This window comes from Silurus aristotelis (assembly GCF_946808225.1).
Source record: "Silurus aristotelis genome assembly, chromosome: 4".
Taxonomy (NCBI): Eukaryota; Metazoa; Chordata; class Actinopteri; order Siluriformes; family Siluridae; genus Silurus; species Silurus aristotelis.
Window position 1 is genome coordinate 26,159,298 of NC_139577.1, and position 20,430 is coordinate 26,179,727.

At 38.1% G+C, this 20,430-nt stretch overlaps 2 protein-coding genes across 3 annotated transcripts in view; both read right to left on the reverse strand.

The window, feature by feature from the left end:
• Positions 1-20,430, reverse strand: part of phactr2 (phosphatase and actin regulator 2) — a 279,098-nt gene that overhangs the window by 192,226 nt on the left and 66,442 nt on the right. The window lies entirely within an intron of this gene.
• galnt2 (UDP-N-acetyl-alpha-D-galactosamine:polypeptide N-acetylgalactosaminyltransferase 2) overlaps positions 1-20,430 on the reverse strand; it is a 119,215-nt gene that overhangs the window by 34,960 nt on the left and 63,825 nt on the right. For both annotated transcript variants that reach the window (XM_083538553.1, XM_083538552.1), the window contains exons 3-6: positions 18,959-19,112; positions 1,298-1,396; positions 984-1,051; positions 592-657 (exon numbers count right to left, since the gene is read on the reverse strand). In XM_083538553.1, coding sequence (XP_083394679.1) covers positions 592-657; positions 984-1,051; positions 1,298-1,396; positions 18,959-19,112 — 387 coding nt within the window. The remainder of the gene's footprint in view (positions 1-591; positions 658-983; positions 1,052-1,297; positions 1,397-18,958; positions 19,113-20,430) is intronic.

Sequence of the window (20,430 nt, forward strand, 5' to 3'; positions counted from 1 at the left end):
TCAATAGAGGCTGTAACAATAAAAACAGTAACAAACTTTAAGGATGGATTTGGACTGTAATTATTATCGACAGTTTATTACAAAAGCTCAGGACCACAGGTTGTATTTACTTGTCTATCACTGCACACCATAACAACTGTAATGAATGGACATTCGTTGCCACCCAGATGAGGATGGCTTCTCTTTTGAGTCTGGTTCCTCTCATGGTTTTGAGTCGGTATTAACTAAATGATAACCACTTTATCTCTGTACAGCTGCTCTGGGAAAATGTCCAATGTTAAAAGCGCTATACAAATAAAAGTTATTCTAATAGTAATAGAACTATAGTCCAGTCCACAACCTACATTTAATGTTAGTCCAAACTACTGTCCAAGCCGTCATACTTAATACCGAATGAACTTTCATTCACTTCAGTCCTCTGCTTCTGAATTCTGTTAAAACCTTGTATTACTGTTTGTTTGTTGAGGAAAAACTACAGTCTAGCTACATTTCTTTTTCTAAAATTAATAATGTCATAATATCCAGAGGATATTGCAATACACTAGGGAGGAACAGACCTTAAATATCCTGCAATGTAACTGAAGCACTCACCTTCTCGTCTGTCGTTTCGAAGGACCCGGACTTTCTCGATTTTCCCGAGCAAGGCCCCGTCTTCGGCTGAAGGAACAAACGGAGAAGCAGAGTTCATTTAAAGGTGGAGAATGCAAAAACAGTCATTTATGCCCGGGAAACAGGATGCGCCTGTCCTTTGTGTCAATGGGCTAATTGGGTCATGTTGTGACAGAACACAGGAAATGGCTAACCCTAACCTCAAATCAAGTTGTGTCCTTGTGTGTGAAAGGAAGAAAATAAGGTGCATCTGCTAAAGGGACAGACAGAATATGGATATATATGTGTGTGTGTGTGTGTGTGTGTGTGTGTGTGTGTGTGTGTGTGTGTGTGTGTGTGTGTGTGTGTGTGTGTGTAGAAGACTGGAGACTTACTGTTGTCGCTGTAATCGTCCACAAGAATAATTTCTTTGATTAGATGGGTAGGACTCTTCTTTAGAACACTGCGGTGAGAGGAGAGAGGTTCAGGAGTCAAACAGGTTCTCATGCATTAGAGCTTTACATTGTGTACATTATTTAAGTGGTGACACTAAACGTCATCAGTGAGGGGGCAATCTGGAAATGATGAGGGGGGCTCTGCAGTGTTGCACTCTGTGTGTGGAGTGTTTGCTAATGTTATGTCATTTGCACACAGTAGATAAGAGAGTACAGAAATGGCTGCATGAGGAGCTCCTAGGCTGAAAGCTGACCTGACTACAGTGCGCAATAAAGCGGAGCGAGCTTCATTATGGAACGTGATCACCACACTGGATGCCGGCAGGTCCGTCCTCCACTGCTTATGGCGACAACTGCGAGAGAGAGAGAGAGAGAGAGAGAGAGAGAGAGAGAGAGAGAGAGAGAGAGAGAGAGAGAGAGAGAGAGAAAGAAAGAAAGAAAGAAAGAAAGAAAGAAAGAAAGAAAGAAAGAAAGAAAGAAAGAAAGAAAGAAAGAAAGAAAGAAAGAAAGAAAGAAAGAAAGAAAGAAAGAAAGAAAGAAAGAAAGAGAAAATAAATAAATATATATATAAACTACACTTGGACTTTCAATTAATCCATCAATATTTTACCCCACATATAAGCATAAATCATTAGGAATGGCATTGTGTTCTTAAGGTCATTCAGCTCACAGCAATTTATTCGAATTACATAATTTCTGTTTATTTCAAGCAAGACTGCTCTAAACAAAACATTAAATGCATGCTTCGTTTTACTGAATGACTTCAGAATCCGTGACAAATGACAATGTCGAAACGCCCGTGCCGGTCTGAAGACACACGGAGCAGGAAACGCGAGCGCTAGATTCAATCAGAGCATTATATTGCGCTCTGTTTGAGGTCTGAGCATTAATCTGTGTTTTGTTTGTAACCAACTGATGGAAATGAGGACTCTGCTATTCAACTCGGGGCCTTTCCTTGGACTTTTAAATCGGACGCTCTGTGGGAACACAATCGGTCATACATTCAAAACCACTTTTCTAATAATGTGCAGGTCTCTACAGGAGCCCTCATGGAGTGCTGCTGATTGTGGCACCAAGAAATTGGAAGCAGATCCTTTAAAGCAATGCATGCCAGGACCCAAGATTTCCCAGCAGAATATTACCCAGAGCATCACACAGCTTCTACCAGCTTGCTTTCTTCCCAAAGTGCAACCTGGTGCCATCTCTTGCACTGGTAAGACCCGTCTATCTACATTAAGGGTCTTCAACTAAAATTGCATGGGGTCTAGTAAATAAACCTTTTGCCAGCTGAGGTCCAGACAATTAAATACATAAAAACATGAATTGATGCTTTTTGCCAGACTAAATAAATGAGTGTACACAACATTTTTATCAAACACATTATAAAGGAATAAATAAAAGAAAAAATAAGATAAATAAAAGAAAAAGCTAAAGTGCTTTTTTTTTTGCTGAACTGAGATTACAAATCATAAATGATGAATGCAAAAAAAAATAATAAAGAAATCTCATATCACATTTTAACCTTTACACTTATTGTCTCTACCGAACTAAATGTATCTAATGTTTAACATTGCTCTTTTCTATGCTTAAAGTTGCATTGGTAAAATATAATCAGCAATATCATTCAGAAACACAAACAGGCAAAAATAAAGTGGCAGTGCTGGGAAAAAAAAATGCAAGAAACCCTTTATCTGTTCATTTGTACAGTTCCTTTAAGTCCATAAGCATGTAAATAACCGCAAATGAAAGTGAAATAAAATCGTCAGGCTGAACTGAATTAAACTTAAAGATTGAAGCATCTCGAAAAACTCAGCATCAACTTTCATTATTTTTAAAAATGCCATCGTTTTTTTTACTCACTGAAAGTTTCATGTTTGTGCATCGCTCACTGCTGCCTTCACGCACAACTGCATGTCTGATCGTAGCAACAGAGAGCATAGTAACTGTAGTAGTGTCTTTACTGCTCTACTGAGCTGACCTTGATGTGCCTGATAGAAATTGTATTTTATGAGAAAACAGCGTTTGGCATATACTTATTTCATTATGTGAAAAGGCATTGCGGTCCGGCTGGGCGCATCTTGCGGTCCGGATTCGGAACGCAGTCCAGTTGGCGACCCCTGATCTACATCATGTAAAAGCAAATGTGATTTATCACCTCAGGCCACCTACTTCCATCGCTCCATGGTCCTGCTTCATGGTCTGGTTCACTCCTTGTCCTGACCTCAGACACTGTCCACTGCATACCAGAAACCCCCCAATAGACATGCCACTTTAAGATGCTCTGACCCAGTCATTTAGCCCCACAGATCTTTATGCTTGTCCATTTTATCTGCTCCCAACACATAATCTTGAAGAACTGGCTATTCACTTGCACTTAATATATCCCAATCCTCTGGCATTTCAAGGTATTGAAAATTAGTCTTTATCAAAGCAACAATTTATACTACACCGCAGAATTCTACTAACTTTAATTACGTTATAATTGTGAAGTTAGGATAGGCTCATTACTGAATTTAAATAGGGAATGTTTAAAGAATAAAAAATGTTTGAAGAACAAACACACTTTGACATTATGATCCTAATCTGCTTTTAATCTTACAATAATAACTCCTAAAATAGAAAATCAGAATGATGTTATACTTGTGTTATTGATATGTAATGAATGTTAAAAATGTAAAAAAAAAAATGTTTTTTTTTTTTTTTTTTTTTTTTTTTTTTACTACAGCTGCCTCTTGAAATTTGGTTTAGTTGTTAATGTGATTTGGTAGTGTGTTTTAAAGCTATAGTTTTCTTCCAGTCGTTTTAGATCTACAGCTTTGGGAAAATTATTTGTATCTGTTAAATAAATAAAATGTGTAACATCATTGGAATCGACAAAGTAAATTGAAAACACGATGTCCTTAACATGCTGTGTTCTGCCTTAAGCAATTCAAGCTGAGGTCTTGGATGTGGGGTTCAGTCAGTTCACTTTAGGAAAGTTGGACATTTCCAAAAGAGGTCAGTCCTTCTGTAAAAACAAATAAACTAATGTGCTTCATGTTTTATAATTATATGACTTGGTTGACCGGATCTCTAAGAGAGCGTAGGCCTGCTGTGTGCACCAGTGTAGTCCTGCTGTAGCCTGCTTTTTCAGTGGACCAAAATTCTCCTTCTGATTGCAGTTGTGCAGATTGTATTATTATGTGAAACACATTATTTAAGCAAAAAAACCTTAAAAATAAATGAATCATATTGAGGACTCAATATCGGATTATTGTCTTCAATTTACATTTACTTTTGTACACAATAAGCATGGTACAAAGAAATTTCCACCTAAAAATGGAATAGGTATCTGCTAAAAAAATATATAAATAAATAAATAAAAATCCTAATTGTTTTAATAATCATTCAACTAACAAAACTACTAATAAAGCTACAGTATGAGAAAAAAAAATTCTACTATCCCAAGTATACTAATTACCGCAGTTGCTGCTGTAACTGACATTATCTACTACTACAGCAACAGCTACTACTACTAATACTATGACAAAAATGTCAATATTTTACTATAATTACTAAAACTTTGTGTACAACAATTCATATTACTAGAACTGACAATAACTACTACTCCAATAATTCCAACTACTACTTTGAAAAAACTACATTAATTACACTAACAATTAATATCACTACAACTAAGCCAATACTGTAACTACTACTCCAGCAACCTCAACTACATCTAAAGAATGACAAAACTGCAAGAATTTCAACTTCAAGAATTATTACTAGAGCATCAACTATAGCCTCAAATACTACAACTATTACAGCTGTTTAACAATTAATACTAATATTACACCAACAACTCTTACTACAAAAACCCCAAATACTACAACAGTAACAAAACTACTACAAATTTAGCTGAAAGAAAATATCAACAAAGCAACAACTACTACAACTGCTACAAAAAAACTACTACTGTTTCACCAACTCGATTCAAGCTCCAAGAATTTATTGTTTATATCAGGGGTCACCAACCTTTTTTGAAACTGAGAGCTACTTCTTGGGTACTGATTAATGTGAAGGGCTACCAGTTTGATACACACAGTTTTCAGTTGGATCTGAAATAACAAATTTGCTCAGTTTACCTTTTATTATATGTTATTTTTTATGTGAAGACACTGATCATGTTAATGATTTCTCATAATAATTATCAACAATGATTTAACAAAGTAGGAAACAGCTATTTTTAGAAAAGGCCCACGGGCTACTCATGTGGTCCTTGCGGGCTACCATGTTGGTGATCGCTGGTTTATATACTCTATATCCTGCAAATACCAGTAATACAATTACTACTACTGTCGCAACAAGTACTTCAACCTAAAAACTGCTGCTATAACAAAACTAGTATTTTACTTTGACAACTAAGATGAGAACTTTCACTACAGCCACAACTTCTACTATAACCCCAAATACTAAAACTACAGTACAACAAAACTCTTACTTCTATATATCAGCTTCAGCAACAATTAATACAATCACTCTAGTATACAAATACTATAACTACAATGATAACAAAAACAACCACCCCACCAATCACACTATACTACTAGACTTAATACCACTCCTGTAACCACAACTGCCTACTAACTGTATTTTGTTGCTGTGGATCTGTACTAAGGCAATAAAGTTGTATCTGTATATGAAGAGAGAGTTAGGGTTAACTGTCCTCTAAAAAAATCTCTCAACATAAAGCCATTATTGTCCAAATAACTGGCAACAAAACTGAGTACTGTACACAAAACTTTGTCCAAAGTGTCCACAATATTTTGTGTAAGCAACAATGTTATTCAGCACTGCCTGAATTCTCCTGGGCATGGAATTCACCACAGCTGCAAAGGTTGTTGCTGGGATCCTCTTCTATTCACAGACATCACAGAGCTGATGAGGTGAGGTGCCATGTTAAACATCCAGTGGTCAGTATGAGAGAACTGTACTCAAACCACCACATTTTAACTGCTCTTATACAAGATACACAAATATGTATGGTCCTGTCAAACAGACAAAAACATGAACATGAGGAATAGGACATGCGGTTTTGCATGGTTACACGACGTACAGCTGTTATCACATAGCGTGTACTCACTTTTGTTGCCAGATATTTTGACAAATGGCTGTAAGTTATAGAGACAATTCTATCAATCTGGCTATGAATACTGTAGGTGAAAGTTGTATCGATCAATAAAGAGAAAAAATCCTGTCTGTATAACAATAATTCCTACAATTGCACTTTTGCAAGAACAGCAAGACAAAAAAAACAATGTCCATTGCACTCCATTGTGTGTGTGTTATCATTGTCCTCTGTTATAAAACACTTGAAATTAGTTTCGGCATCTCTTTCCAGTCCTGGACATTGCACACTTGGACACGCAGGTTAGAAGTGGATGCATGTGGAGATAATCCTCTAGTTGTATTTTAGTTACAGCAATAGGAGAGGAAGCATAAGCTCTTCTTTGTATGGCTGCCTGTGGTAGAGATCCGGAGTGTGGCAGAATGACTCATCAGAGATGTCCGTGAGATCAGAATCGCTCCGTAAATCAGCGCTCGTACACACGCACGGTGCCATGCATTGCAAAGTTTAACCTCAGACCCGAATTAAGGTCGTTTAGCAACCTGATCTCATGCAAAATTCAAAATTCACAATGCCGGACACGAGAATGCAGAGTATTCGTTTGCACGACCTTGCTGGATTCTCTGACCTGAATGTGGATTCTGGAACTACTGGGGCTGCAACAACTATTGCTAATAATCGCTAATGAAATTCGTCGTCATAAATTCGTAAAAAGTTATCGATTAGTTGGGCTGCTCCAGTTACGGGTGAGCGTGATGGCAAGATCACACAGCCGTGTGCGAAATGGCGAAGAGTACAGATCAACCGGCAGCAGGAAAAAGTTTGCATAACTAACCTGCAAGTTAAGCAAACCGGAGCATTATGTGGGATAGAAGTACCACAGTGATGCACAAGCACATGAAAAGGAAACACAATTGTGTCAGGGATGAAGGTGAAACATCAGCACGGTAAATAAAAACTCTATCATCCTCATCATGTGGAAATGGTAAAATAAAGTGCTGTTGTGTAAACCGTTCGCTAACTACGGGAAAGTCGCACTGGATCTGTTCTTTCGCGACTCGAGAGCATCAGGTTGCGCAATCGGCTCGCTACCGACATCGTGAAGGATTCAATTAAACCGGAGCGAACAAACATTAAATCTAAAAGCTGGTGCAGCCCTAGATCCTACAACAGATATATTTATTCCACACACAAACACCCAACACTGTTCCTCCTGCAATTACATCTGAAGAGTAGTGCACACTTTGATTACTGTATCACTGTACAGATTCGAAGATGAGGAGGTTTTTGGAGGTAAAGGATTAATATCATCTTTTTAAATACATAAAAAAAAAAACTGAATGATTTAGGCTGTCCACATTCCCTAGTTTCAACAGAAGCAAAAATGCTTTATGTCCACAGTCCAATAATCAGGGTGCATTTCTGTTGAATTAAATGTGCAGTGCTGCTCGTGTCCCAGACTTAAACCATGACTCCTTGGAGAAATCAGCCATAATTCCAAAAATATTCACCTAAAAAAAAAAATAAATAAAAATCACACTCAGAGGTACATTCTCAACGGAATAAAGACCATACGCTCTCTGTCCTCGCTTCCCCTTTGAATACAGTGCTTTCATAACAGAGGGCAAACATTATGCGTCCTTCTCACCCCGGTAAACACCTGCACATCCAAATACATCCAGTGCTTATTAATAACACACCACAATAAAATCTCCTTTGTGTGAAAGCACAAGAAATTCTTAAAATATCTACTTAGGTGGTTCTCTGCCTCGGCCCAGACGCTCCTGTTCTGACCCCAACTCATCAGTTCAAGGGTGTAATCGATGATTTGCATTTGCATAGACAAAATGTTTCTAGAATGAAGCTCTAACCGAATTTCATATGCCACTTCCGCTGCACAATAATAGATAACAGGTATATTAGATTATCATTGGAATTAAGTTTGATTTAACTGCTGTAAATACTGATCAGCAGGTCAGAGGAAGGCAAAATGGGGCAGTGTGGAGGAGACATGAATGCACTTCGTCAGCGAATGAGTAATGTAGATTTGTCTCCTAAAAACAGCAGTCAATACAGAAAATATCGCAAGTAGAGACATGACCTAGACTTCCCAAGAGTCTTAAAGAATGGGCATCAGTATGGAGTAGTATACAGTAATTTGTTAATGACTGATTAAATTACAGTACATAATTTAGCAAAACAGAGCAGTACAGTAATATATCTTTACAGTATACGTGGATGTGGCAGCGGGCCTTGTTGATTTAATGTCACTTGCTGAACCCAGAGTTGGCAAGAATGCCTGTAGGTCATGGGTAAAAATTCATAGGCAAGAGGGTGTTTTTTTTTTTTTTTACCCCTAATCGGAGTCAAAACATTAAGTCGAATACAGCAGTATACAACCTTTAGTCGAATCACACAATAGTGACGTGAGCCCTGATGCAAGCCGACAGAATTGCATAATATTTATACGCAGATTGTGCAGATGGCAGTTTTAAGTGTTAGTAAATACAAGCAATGAACCAAGAACCAGAACCTCTAACAAGGAGACAAGAACAACAACCTGTAAACAAATGCTAATTAACGGAGAACTATTTCCTTAACAGCCAGCTAATTAGCTCACAACCACAAAAAAGCAGACCAGAATGGCCTCCGTTCTGAAGACTCTTAAGTGTTGGAAAACTCAGCGACTCTTTTAAAGTGCTGACACTGGAGACTCCTTACAGAATACTACAATAAGGCTTCTGTAGTGTGTGCATCATGCAGCTCTAACTATAGAAACCTGCTATTTAAATTAAACCCAGTACTATTGTCAGAGCTGCTGCTATACAAAAGGAAAAAAAAGTGAAAAAGAATAATACGTCTGTAGGGGAAAATAATGCCTCCATGCTAAAATAAATGCACAACAGCACTTTTACACTACATGATTTGTGCGTTTTGTGACGCGCCAGTCTGAATGACTCAGAAAAACTAGCCTGTTATTTAGGCCGTTTCCCGGCACCGCTAAAATGAATAGTATAGAACGTTCTGAGAATTATGCCTTCGTTTTATTTCCAATTTGAGCCTTGTCCCAAATTCCTTTTGCTGTCTTTGTCTATTCAGCTGCACAATGAGCCGTTTCTGTCTTCTCCCGACTCCTGCGTCGCAAAGTAACTATATCAGGCAGTGATCTCGAAACTCTTTCATCAGGTTATCACGCCAGTCCATTAAATACGGACTGCAATTTTTTTCCTCCTACAGAACTCAACGATGATTATATAAAAAAACATGGAGTGCACTTATAAGACTAGAACAGGGAAGAGAGAGGGGGGGAAAAACCCCCATTAAGCAAATTCAAGTGAAGTAAAAATCTACAGTTAATTAAAACAGTTCTACAGAAGTAATCGAGTGATAAGTCGGTAAAAGAACAAAAACTCTGTGGGCAGTGTGAGAATGTGGAAAGAAACGTACAAAGTCTGTTTACTAATGCATGGGGATGATGGACAAAGGCTTCAGAACATTGCATATCAGTAAAATAATCAGCCTTCCTCTTTTATTTAGGGAAAGTCCATTAAAATAAAAGCTAATTGACTCCACAATAAACATGTCAGATAAAAACAAACCATTAATCGAATGACGATCTTTCCTGGCGCTTATGATAAACCCCACTGATCTAATTCCCCTCTGGTCTAATCAGCAAACTGTACTGCATCCAGATATCCTCATGAAGCACAACATGGCACGAGTTCAGACTACCTCCGAGCTCGCATGCTGTGCAACCACGCATGCCAGAACTGCAGGGAAAACTTTCCGCCACTTCTCGGTGCCCACTCAGTATACGCTCTGACAGCTCGGAGCAGATCTTTAGCAGAACTCGAGCAAACTAATGCAGAATGGAGCAAAAAAATACATAAGCTTGTTTGGATTAAACATGTATTTTAGATAATGTTTTTACTTGTTCCATTACTAGTGTATACTCTAAAAAGTTGAGGGCTTCAGTTCTTGGACACAAGTTAAAAAACGTGATGTTGGTTCATCTAAATGGGTGGGGCTCATTTCCCTCCCATGCTGTCAAAATGCATCTTAGTGCTGGTCTATCGGACACATAACGGTCTAATCACTGGAAATCAATGTAGTTTTAGAACTATAGAGAAAGGGGTCAGAGCAGAGATTTGGTTTAAATCACCATTCGAACATGATTATAGGAAAAAGAACAAGTTTGCTTTTGTCTCTCTTTAAAGTTGGTCTTGTTTTCCTGAATCCATTATACAATCATATGAGTACCTAAAGGATTAGCCATTTCTTTCCTATTTTAGTAATATGGGTTTCCCAAATCCCACCTCTTCTATCTGCTGGGAAGTGTACTCCAACCTGATAGCATGCATGGAGTTTTGTAATTGCCCACCAAACCTCTTCCATAAATAGCCTCAATTGAAATTCATGTGTATAAACTTTAATCAAATGAGAAAACCAACTCTTTTTATATGGACAAAAGTACAGTTTTATATGGACAAAAGTACAGGTAGTCCCTAAGTTACGATGGAGACACATCACAACATTAAAGTTGAGACATGGCCTAGCCTACCCAGGAGTCTGAACAATGGTGATCAGTATGGGATTGTACATTGTAATTTGTTAATAATTCTACAAGTGACAGAGCAATTTACAATTTTTATTGTATAAACTTTACAGTATATATGTATGTGGCAACAGGCGCCTGCAGGAGCGCCGGTTCGCAAGTGGAGGGCGAAGCCGGACAGGCTCTGTTCTAGTGATTACCAGAAGAAAGGCAAGAGCTAAAATTGGGCTTTGAAACACAGAAAAATATGCCCTTGAACACCGAGACAACTAAACTTTATCGACCACCGGTAAGAATGAGGCACAAGGCGGGGGATGTGCACATCCTATCAGCGTACCAACGTATCGTATGGCAAATATTCTGCCTTCAGATATTTTTTTTTTCTATCGCTTTAGTCATCGTAAGATCGAGAAAAAAAAATCGTCCGTCGAACCATCGTAACTCGGGGACTACCTGTATTGGGAAACCTGATATTTCTAGCTTTACGTGACTTTTTCCAAAACTGGTACCACAGAATTGGAGGCACACAAGAGTCTAGAGGATGTCTTTGGATGTGGTAGAAATGTAAATGTATTCTTTCACCTGAAATAAGAGACCCAAACCTGTTCCAGCATAGAAATTGTCCCTGAACATAAAGCCAGCTCCAAGAAGTTACGGTTAACATGGGTTGGAGTGGAACATTTTTGAGTGTCCTGCTAAAAAGCTCTGATCTTAAACCTACTGAACACCTTTGGGGTGACTGCCCCCCAGGCCTCCTCACCCCACACCAGTACATGACTTTACTAACGCCCTGCTTGAACACACATCTCCACAAGCACACAAAATCTAAATCAGAAGAGTGGAGGTTAAGTAAATATATTGCACACACTGTCTATATAGAACTCTAAATATAGTGTATCTTGTGGTTTTCTTGGAGGAGAATGACCTCTGTACAGCTTTCCTTTCTGTATAATTTATTGCAGTAGATTTTATTCCATTTGCTTTTCAATATCTTTTCATGACAAATGATCCGAGGTTCATATGAAGCAGCTCGCATATTTAGCTTAAAGTGAAATAAGTCCGAAATAGTTGTAGTCACATTCTTTATCAAGACGTCTTCAATGAATTTCAGCGAATCATTGAAGGACTCATCATTATTTAAGATTTCCTGCAGACCACAGCAAGCCTTTCCTCACCATTTAAACCAAAAAAAAAAAACAATAAAATAGCGAGCAACATGGCAAGAACTAATTGTGATACTCAGCCAAAGGAACAGCTTGCTTTCACATATGCTGTGGTGTACATTAGAGATTCACGGCTTCAAGGTGGATCTGCTTTCACAGTTGAAAGGTGGAAGTACTAAAAAATTCCCTTAGAAGGGAGACGAAACCGAGTATGAGACCTGAAATACAGTGCTCACTGGTCCGGAGTAAACATTTACTTCAGCTTTGTGCTTCATGTTGATTTTAGCCCATAATTCCATGACTAATGTTTTCGCAGAGACATGCTGACGGACTGCCCGGATACGCCGAAGCTACAACAGACTGCAGGACGAGTTGAACTTGTGGAAAATCAATAACTGGACAGCTTTTGAAAGCACTAAATAAACTCTGGGCTTAAAAAGAGCAAACATGATAGGCAGAAGTTCAGGAGATGAGCAGATGGTTACTTTAACGGCTGTTTTTCCAGCTCCTCCACTTTGCTCGATTTCTACATTAGTGACTTATGATTCTCTGCTCGGTCCAAATAGCAAATTAGTCAGGCCTGAAAAAAAGCTGCTCTATAAAAAGTCTAGCTGACTGTGTGAAATGCATTCTATAAGATCCAAGACAACTTGTGACATGGATTTTCCACCAGACAATAAATTACAGGCAGAAAATAGTATACATATTGTCTAGTCTTCATATCTGTTGTATGATCATGCTCGTGTGTGAAATGTACTGGGGATCAGGGGGCTTCTTTCTCTGACTCGAGTACCTGCATGTCAGCAGTAAATCAGACAGGTCCTCTGTGTGCTCTGCAGCTTTAAATGCTGAAGCACACACTGATATAAGCAGACTGTGTGTCTTGCCTGCCAAGCAGCGGCCTTCTGGAACTCGGGACATGTTGAGGACAGCAGTCTGCACTAGTATTACAACAGATAAACACCTAAATCCTTCGGTTCAAGCCCGCCTTTTTAGCTCTGACTGCTCTTGAGCAAGGACATTAATTCTCTTTGCTTCATATATACAATGATCAAGCATAACTTTTTGACCACCTGCCTAATATTGCATTGGTACCCCTTTTGCTGCCAAAACAGTCCTGATCTGTCAAACATTAACAGCATTAACTTCTTCAGCAATTTAAACCATGGTAGCTCGTCTCTTGGATCGAAAGGTGGTACCCACGTGCATCAGTGAGCCTCGGCCCCCCCCATGACCCTGTCGCCGGTTTATCACTGTTCCTTCCTTGGGCCACTTTTTATAAATACTGACCACTGCAGACCAGGAACAACAATGAGGACAAAATGTTCACTTCACCATAATGAAGATATAATCAGCGTTATTATATCTGTGACTCAGAAACTGTAATGTTATCCAATCCGTGGCACCACCGATACACACACTATATATATTTCCAAATGTATTGGGTCACATGGCCTTTCCTGCTATATGTGGTTCTTTTCCAAACTGTTACCACAAAGCTGGAGGAACTCAATTGTACAGGAAGCCTTTAGATAAATATATAATATTATTTTATACTATAATAAAATTTTGCATTCACTTGAACTTGGAAACCCAACCTTGTTTCACCTGTTTTGGAACTCTGACTGCACCCCAGGTCACCCCAGGTCAGTACCTGCCTTTCATAATACCCTTGTGGTTGATGAACACAAATATCCATGAGTGTGAGAGAGAGAGAGAGAGAGAGAGAAAGAGAGAAAGAGAGAAAGAGAGAAAGAGAGATAGATAGATAGATAGATAGATAGATAGATAGATAGATAGATAGATAGATAGATAGATAGATAGATAGATAGATAGATAGATAGATAGATAGATAGATAGATAGATAACGAAAAGTTCACTGTGCTATAATATACAAGGATTCTTCTAAAATCTGAAAATCTTTCAGAAAACCCCATACAAAAGTATCCATGCCATATTGGAAGAAAAAAAACAACCCAGCAGTTTTTTTTTTGTTGTTGTTTTTTATAACATTCTGTATAAACGAGGGAGATTATTGTGCAGTCAATTACTAATATATTTTTTCCTACATTTCTGCATGCCTGCACATACTGGACTGCTGTAAAGCAAATTACTACCTAGATAATTTTATGAATATGAAGATTTATTTCTAATGGTTTGCCCTGTGAGTACATTATATAGAAAGAAAATTATTCTATATTTAATCCATCAAACTCCTAAAACCCAGTGGTATGCCTCGACCAAGAAAATCACAGACTCAACTAATCTGATCATATATTAGAGATTATGGATTAACGTGCTATTCGGCACCTCGTGGAATATCTTCAGGAAGAAAGGTGTTCTCTAGTACAGTTCCAGATGGTTCTAGAGCAGCTTGCTTGCTAGAAGCCTGGAGTGGCCCAGTGTCAGGGCTTGAACCCCTGGCCATCTAATCAGTAACCCAGCACCTTAACCAAAAGTTAGCTCCGGAGGTGGTAGCTCAGTGGGTAAGGTTACATCGGACTTTGGATCAGAGGGTTACAGGTTCAAATGCCACATCCACCAAGCTTCAAGCAAGGCCCTTAACCCTCGCCTGCTCAGTTGTAAGTCACTCTAGATAAGGGCGTCTGCCAAATGCCATAAATGTAAATGTAAACAAATGAAGATTGTAAAAAAATATCCATTACAAATAGATGGACCAAAAAGCAAGAAAGCAACCTAAGCAACAGGCTATGTTGGAAGTACAGGGTTAATATGCTCACCAAAATAATATGACACAAGCATTCAACATTTTCTTTCACCGAAGCAGTTTATAAACCTAAAAAGACCACATTTATAATTGTCTTTTTTAATACCCAAATTACACCCAGTATTAGCCGTTGTAAATTTCCACCAAGTGTGTAGAGCAGGATATGTACTATTATAGCATGGTGTGCGCTTATACGCACACACGCACACACGCGCACACGCGCACACACCCCTTGACAAACTGTCCAACTTTCTGAGCTCCTGCTAATGCAATATTGCAGGACAGCTGCATGTGCTCTGAGGAAAAGCTCTTACTGCCCAGTTCATCCCCTAACAGACAGCAATGCCGTGCCAACGTTCAGTTTAACAGCCAGCCATTCTACCAACATCCATTACTTTTTCCATTAGACTTTATTAGAGAGACATTTTAATGTCCTTGATTTTTTTCTACAGTCATGGAACAGATTAAATAAGCCTCACCTAACTGTCTGCCTCCATCATGTCTTCTTCTATTAATAAAAATAACAAATAAAAGGCCTGGCTGCATTTAAATAATACACCTCTGTTCAATGGTGGCTTTCAGTCAAAGGTCAAAAAATCTTTGTCTAACCCTAATGTAAGCTTTAGATAGCCTTATTATAAACAGGTACGGTTTGTACGGAAAATATAAACGACGTGTAAAATATAAACAGACCAAATCTGGCTGGATAATACGCTGGCAAAGCAAAATGAAAAGCTGTGCATAGACCTGCTGTTCAATCCCCAAGACCTTTCCAGTCTCCAAGAAACATGCAGATGTAGCAGAGATGGGGAAAGACAATAACAGTGATTAGATGGGAGAAACAGGCTTCTTTTCTCTCCTACCAGGATGCCACATAATCATCTTCTGGTCTAATGCGTGTCTTTTGCTGATCATAGAGTGGAGTGGGTGTGGTGCACACTAAACGCGCAGCACTTTGAACAAAGGCAAGAACGTAATCTCGATGCTGCACGGTGCCAGACGAGCAGGATGGAGAATGCTTAAATCACTCTTCTTGCTTTGCATGTCAATCAGCACCTAAGTGCTGAACAATACTGAAGACACCTAAAATACAGGCGATCATAACGCAGTAGGCTTCGAAGATACGAAGACAGGAACAAAAATATGAGCAAAATCTAACAGCGAATCGTTTCTAGAGCCGGTGTTGTTTTCTGTAGCATGCACACAAGGAACTTTTGGAGCAAACTCTTAAAGGGATATTATACACGATCAACTAAATGGTGGTGTAATGGAGTGGAGTAGAGTTACTGTTTCATGCAGAGGTGGATTTTTTTCCAAATAACAGCGTGTTCTAAAGTTTTTTAATCCTCTTATAGAACAACAATGTGCCAGTTGTGTTGTGCATCTTTCAGTGTGCCAATGTGTGTCTCTCTTTTCTCGGATGGATGGATGGCTGGATGGCTGGATGGATGACTTTTCATTCAGGGGGGACAGGCGACAGATTGATAAACATATAGAGAGAGACAGACAGACAGGCAGATATACAGACAGACAGACAGACAGACAGAAAAACAGACAGAAAGACCGATCACTTTATACATCCTATAAAGATGGACAGACAGACAGACAGACAGACAGACAGACAGACAGACAGACAGACAGACAGACAGACAGACAGACAGACAGACAGACAGACAGAAAAAAGACATAGTTCACTATTTATCCAAGAGGGCCAGACAGACATATAAATAGACAGACAGACAAAGTGAAACTGACAAATACAGTATATAACTATATTCATCCCATAAGGATGGATGGACAGGTGTACAGACAGAAAGACAGACAAAGTCAGACAGACAGACAGACAGACCTTCTTCATCCCAGGGGGAAATGTGTAAAACACAATAGAAATACAGAAAAACTCTACAGCTTGCAATGTTACAGAGATTATCTTTGTCCTGAAGACAATACAGGGGCAGTAAAATAATAAACTTGACTGACACTAGAGACCTTTCCAACAAATATTAAACATATAACCATATTTTCAAACATTACCTCTGTCAAATAACATGCTTTTAAACCTGTTCATTATTAGCATTTTTCTGGATGGAGCACCATCCATACACATCCCTGTGACTGAGCGGTTGCTAACAGTTCAGCCACAATTACCAATAAAACTGCGTTTATAGAAAAACTATTAACTATAAAACTATAACTAAACCACAGTTATGGGGTAGTAGCACTACATTAAGGGTGAATACGAGGTTGAATGTTTGGAATACTGTCCATATCGATTATTATGCAAATCTATATGACCGAATGTATTTACTCCACATACTGGAACACTGTTTTCACATCATTTAAAGACTATGCATCAATGTACAAATTCAATGTGGAATTAAGTGAGATTAGGTGAAATATAAACAGGCTTCTAGCACAAATTTGTTCGGGTGAATCTCAAATAGTGTATTTTGGTAAATGGTAATGGTAAAATTCTACCTATACTAATCATATACCCCATGTATTGAGTGTACATACTGACTAGGGATCTTGTATAACTGCGAAAATTACGTTGGAGACTAAAGTTTTTTTTGGTGGATCAAAAACAGAAGCTCAAGCTTGAAAATCTGATTATGATCTGAATCTGTATGGCTTTTAAGCATAAGGCTATTTAAAAGGCTAAATGTCAGTGGCTCCTTGTCCAATTTTCACCACTTTTTTTTTATACATTTCCGAAACGTTAGCACAAGAAAAATTCAAATTAATCCACATTTCCTTTAACTCCAGTCATGCAAAAAGCATAAAGAAGAAAAATAATTAGGGAGCACAATACCCAGAAAGCATGACTTTCATAGATCTTTAAAACTTGGTAAAAGGGAGACCTAATGTTGAATTTAACACTTGATTTTCAATCATTCATATTTTGTCACATACACCAGACATTTGACTTTTCCACCGATATGTGATTCTTCCCTGATCTGTAACCTCACAGTTGTACAGGATGTCTTTGGATGCAGGAGCATTACATATTGCTTTCACTTGAACTCGGAGACCCAAACCTGCTCCAGCATGACATTTCCCTGTGCGTTTATACTAATATTTGGCAGGCGCCCTTATACAGAGCAAATTATAGTTAGATCACTGCGTAAACCACCTTCATAAAGACATGGTTTACATGGATTTTAGTGGAAGATCTTAAGTGGCCTGCTATAGAGCTCTGATGTTTACCCTATTAAACGCCTCTGGGATGAATTGGAACGCTGACTGCACCCCAGGCCTCCTCACCATACATCAGTACCTGACTTTAACCAATGTCCTTAAGGTTACACAAATCTCAGTAAGCACACTCCAAAATTTGGTGGAACATCTTTCTGGGAAGAGTGGAGGTTATTATCACAGCAGATGGAGACTAAATGTGAAAAGGCATGTCCAAAAAAGTGCATGCATCTTATAATCAGGTGTCCACACTTGTCCCCATTTGCTTATTTATGTATTTATTTATTAAACCTGTACATTTTCTGTAAAACAAAAAAAATCTAAAAAGTCTTCAACGTTAGTCCATTGTAAGAATGTTTATATTAGACCCGGGCTTTTTGACAAATTATTTTCTGTTATTGTTTTTTTTTTTTTTACTTATATTTTACAGATTTATCCAAAAGAACAGAATGGAAAATCCAAAAAACTGTATGCACTGATGCGAGACAGTGATGCTTTTAAAAAAAAAAAAAATGTATAGCTTGAACATCCGTCCCCAACCTTTTTTGTGCCAAGGACCGGTTTAATGTCAGACCATATTTTTACGGACCGGCCTTTAAAGTGTGGCAGATAAATGCAACAAAATAAAATAAAACGACCGGCATAAAAAATAGTATTTTCTAAATATAATAATAAACGTGAATCCACTGTGTTGTTTTTTTGTTCATTTTGCTAGCTTGTGGGTTTCAATTTAGCGGTAATGTATTATGTGTTAGCAGCCGGAGCAGCCCCCTTAGGTAGTGGATGGATGTAAGACATGTGACCGAGGCATCATGACATGCATCAAGAGTGAGTCATAGACAGATGAGGCGGAAAGAATCCGGTAATTTTCCAAAATAACACTGTTCAGAATCAGATAATAAATTAAACGGAAATAATGTAAGTTATGTATTCTTTCTGTGCGGCCTGGTACCAATTGACCCACGGACCGATGCCGTCCCGTGGCCCGGGGGTTGGGGACCACTGGCTTAAAAGAGTATGCTGTGGAAACCTGCTCACTATCTGTATTATTTTAACATTCACCCATTCGGACTGAATTCTGCCTCGCTGGTCAGTGGGTTTGGATGAAAATGTGAGAAAGATGAATGAATGGAAATGTAACACAGTGGACAAAGAGGAGGGACTCACTGGTCGTGTCTGGTGTCAGGGACACCGCGGTCCATTCGCAGTTTGTCGCTCTCCACCTGATTGAACTTGTTTCGAGCATAGGGATCCTGTCCGGGTTTCACCACTGTTGCCCCAACATAGAGATCCTGATCAAAGTCCTGCCATCTGACCTTTCCTGGAAAACACAAAAACAGCAATTTATCATACAGGTGTAGAAGTGCGCAGTAATCATTTGGTTGTGTTATCAGAGGTCAACCAGATATGCTGGCATTAAATAAATAAAAAATCAAATGCTCTAAATCTGTGATTCTCAAAGTTGGCCTCTGTGAAGCATTACTAAAAGTTGTGTGATTCTATGTATTACTGTGATGGAAACTCCAAAGGTATCAATTAAGGAACAATTATTACGCAAAGTTATTATGTATATAGGGGTCCGAGCACCAAAGTCAACTCAAACCTAATGTAATCTAAGGAATGGAAAAATCCACTGACGTAATAAATATACAAAATATTCGCTGACAAATGCAATTTTAAAATGTTCATGGCAAACATTGTATTGAGGAAATTTTCTGAAATGTTTACAGAAGTTAGAACCCCCTTTTTCTACATAATTCTACATATCTACATCTTCCACGTCTACATAATTGTGTAGATTTGGTGGACTGTCGAAACCTTCAGCATTTAAACCAAAACAACATTTGCATAAAACATCAATGACGTAAGACATCACTGGTACCCAATTACCAGTCAGAGGAGCAGCCAACATACATAGAACATGTATTCAATTCCCTCCAATCAGGTACGAGGTTTAGATCAATAGCAGCTTAACAAGGTCAAAGGTCTGAAGTAGTTTTTCTTTAATAACTCAATTCATGTTGGTAGTATATTTTATAAATAATCAACAAGAATAACTAGACTTGGTGGTGCTGTACACACCCTTGACACCACTGGTGTTGAGCTTGACCTGTTTTCTTTCTTTTTTTACATTCCAAGTAAAATCCAATCCAATCTCAATGTGTTTTCCAATCTCCTTGTGTACAGTGAGGGAACAACTATTCATAAGTGCTAACACAAGCAATAATGGAACCTTCCCACAACCTATTTAACTGTTACAATTGGTAAAAAAATAAAATAAAAAAATAAATAAAAAAAAAATGTATAAAAAATGTGTGTATATATATATATATATATATATATATATATATATATATATATATATATATATATATATATATATATATATATATAAAAATAAATAAAAATAACGTAGAAGTGTCATTCAATATGTAATTGTGGGCAAATCACTGTGGTATAAATGAAAGAAAGCACTTCTGGATAAACACTTCTGGATCACAGGAAAGCAAATCCACGCTTCCCTTTGGAACACATCATAAAAAATATAAAATCACTTGTTAAAGCAATCAAATATTAAATTACTTTTACAGTCTACAGACTGTATAAAAAGACTATAATAAAGGCTAATATAATTATGG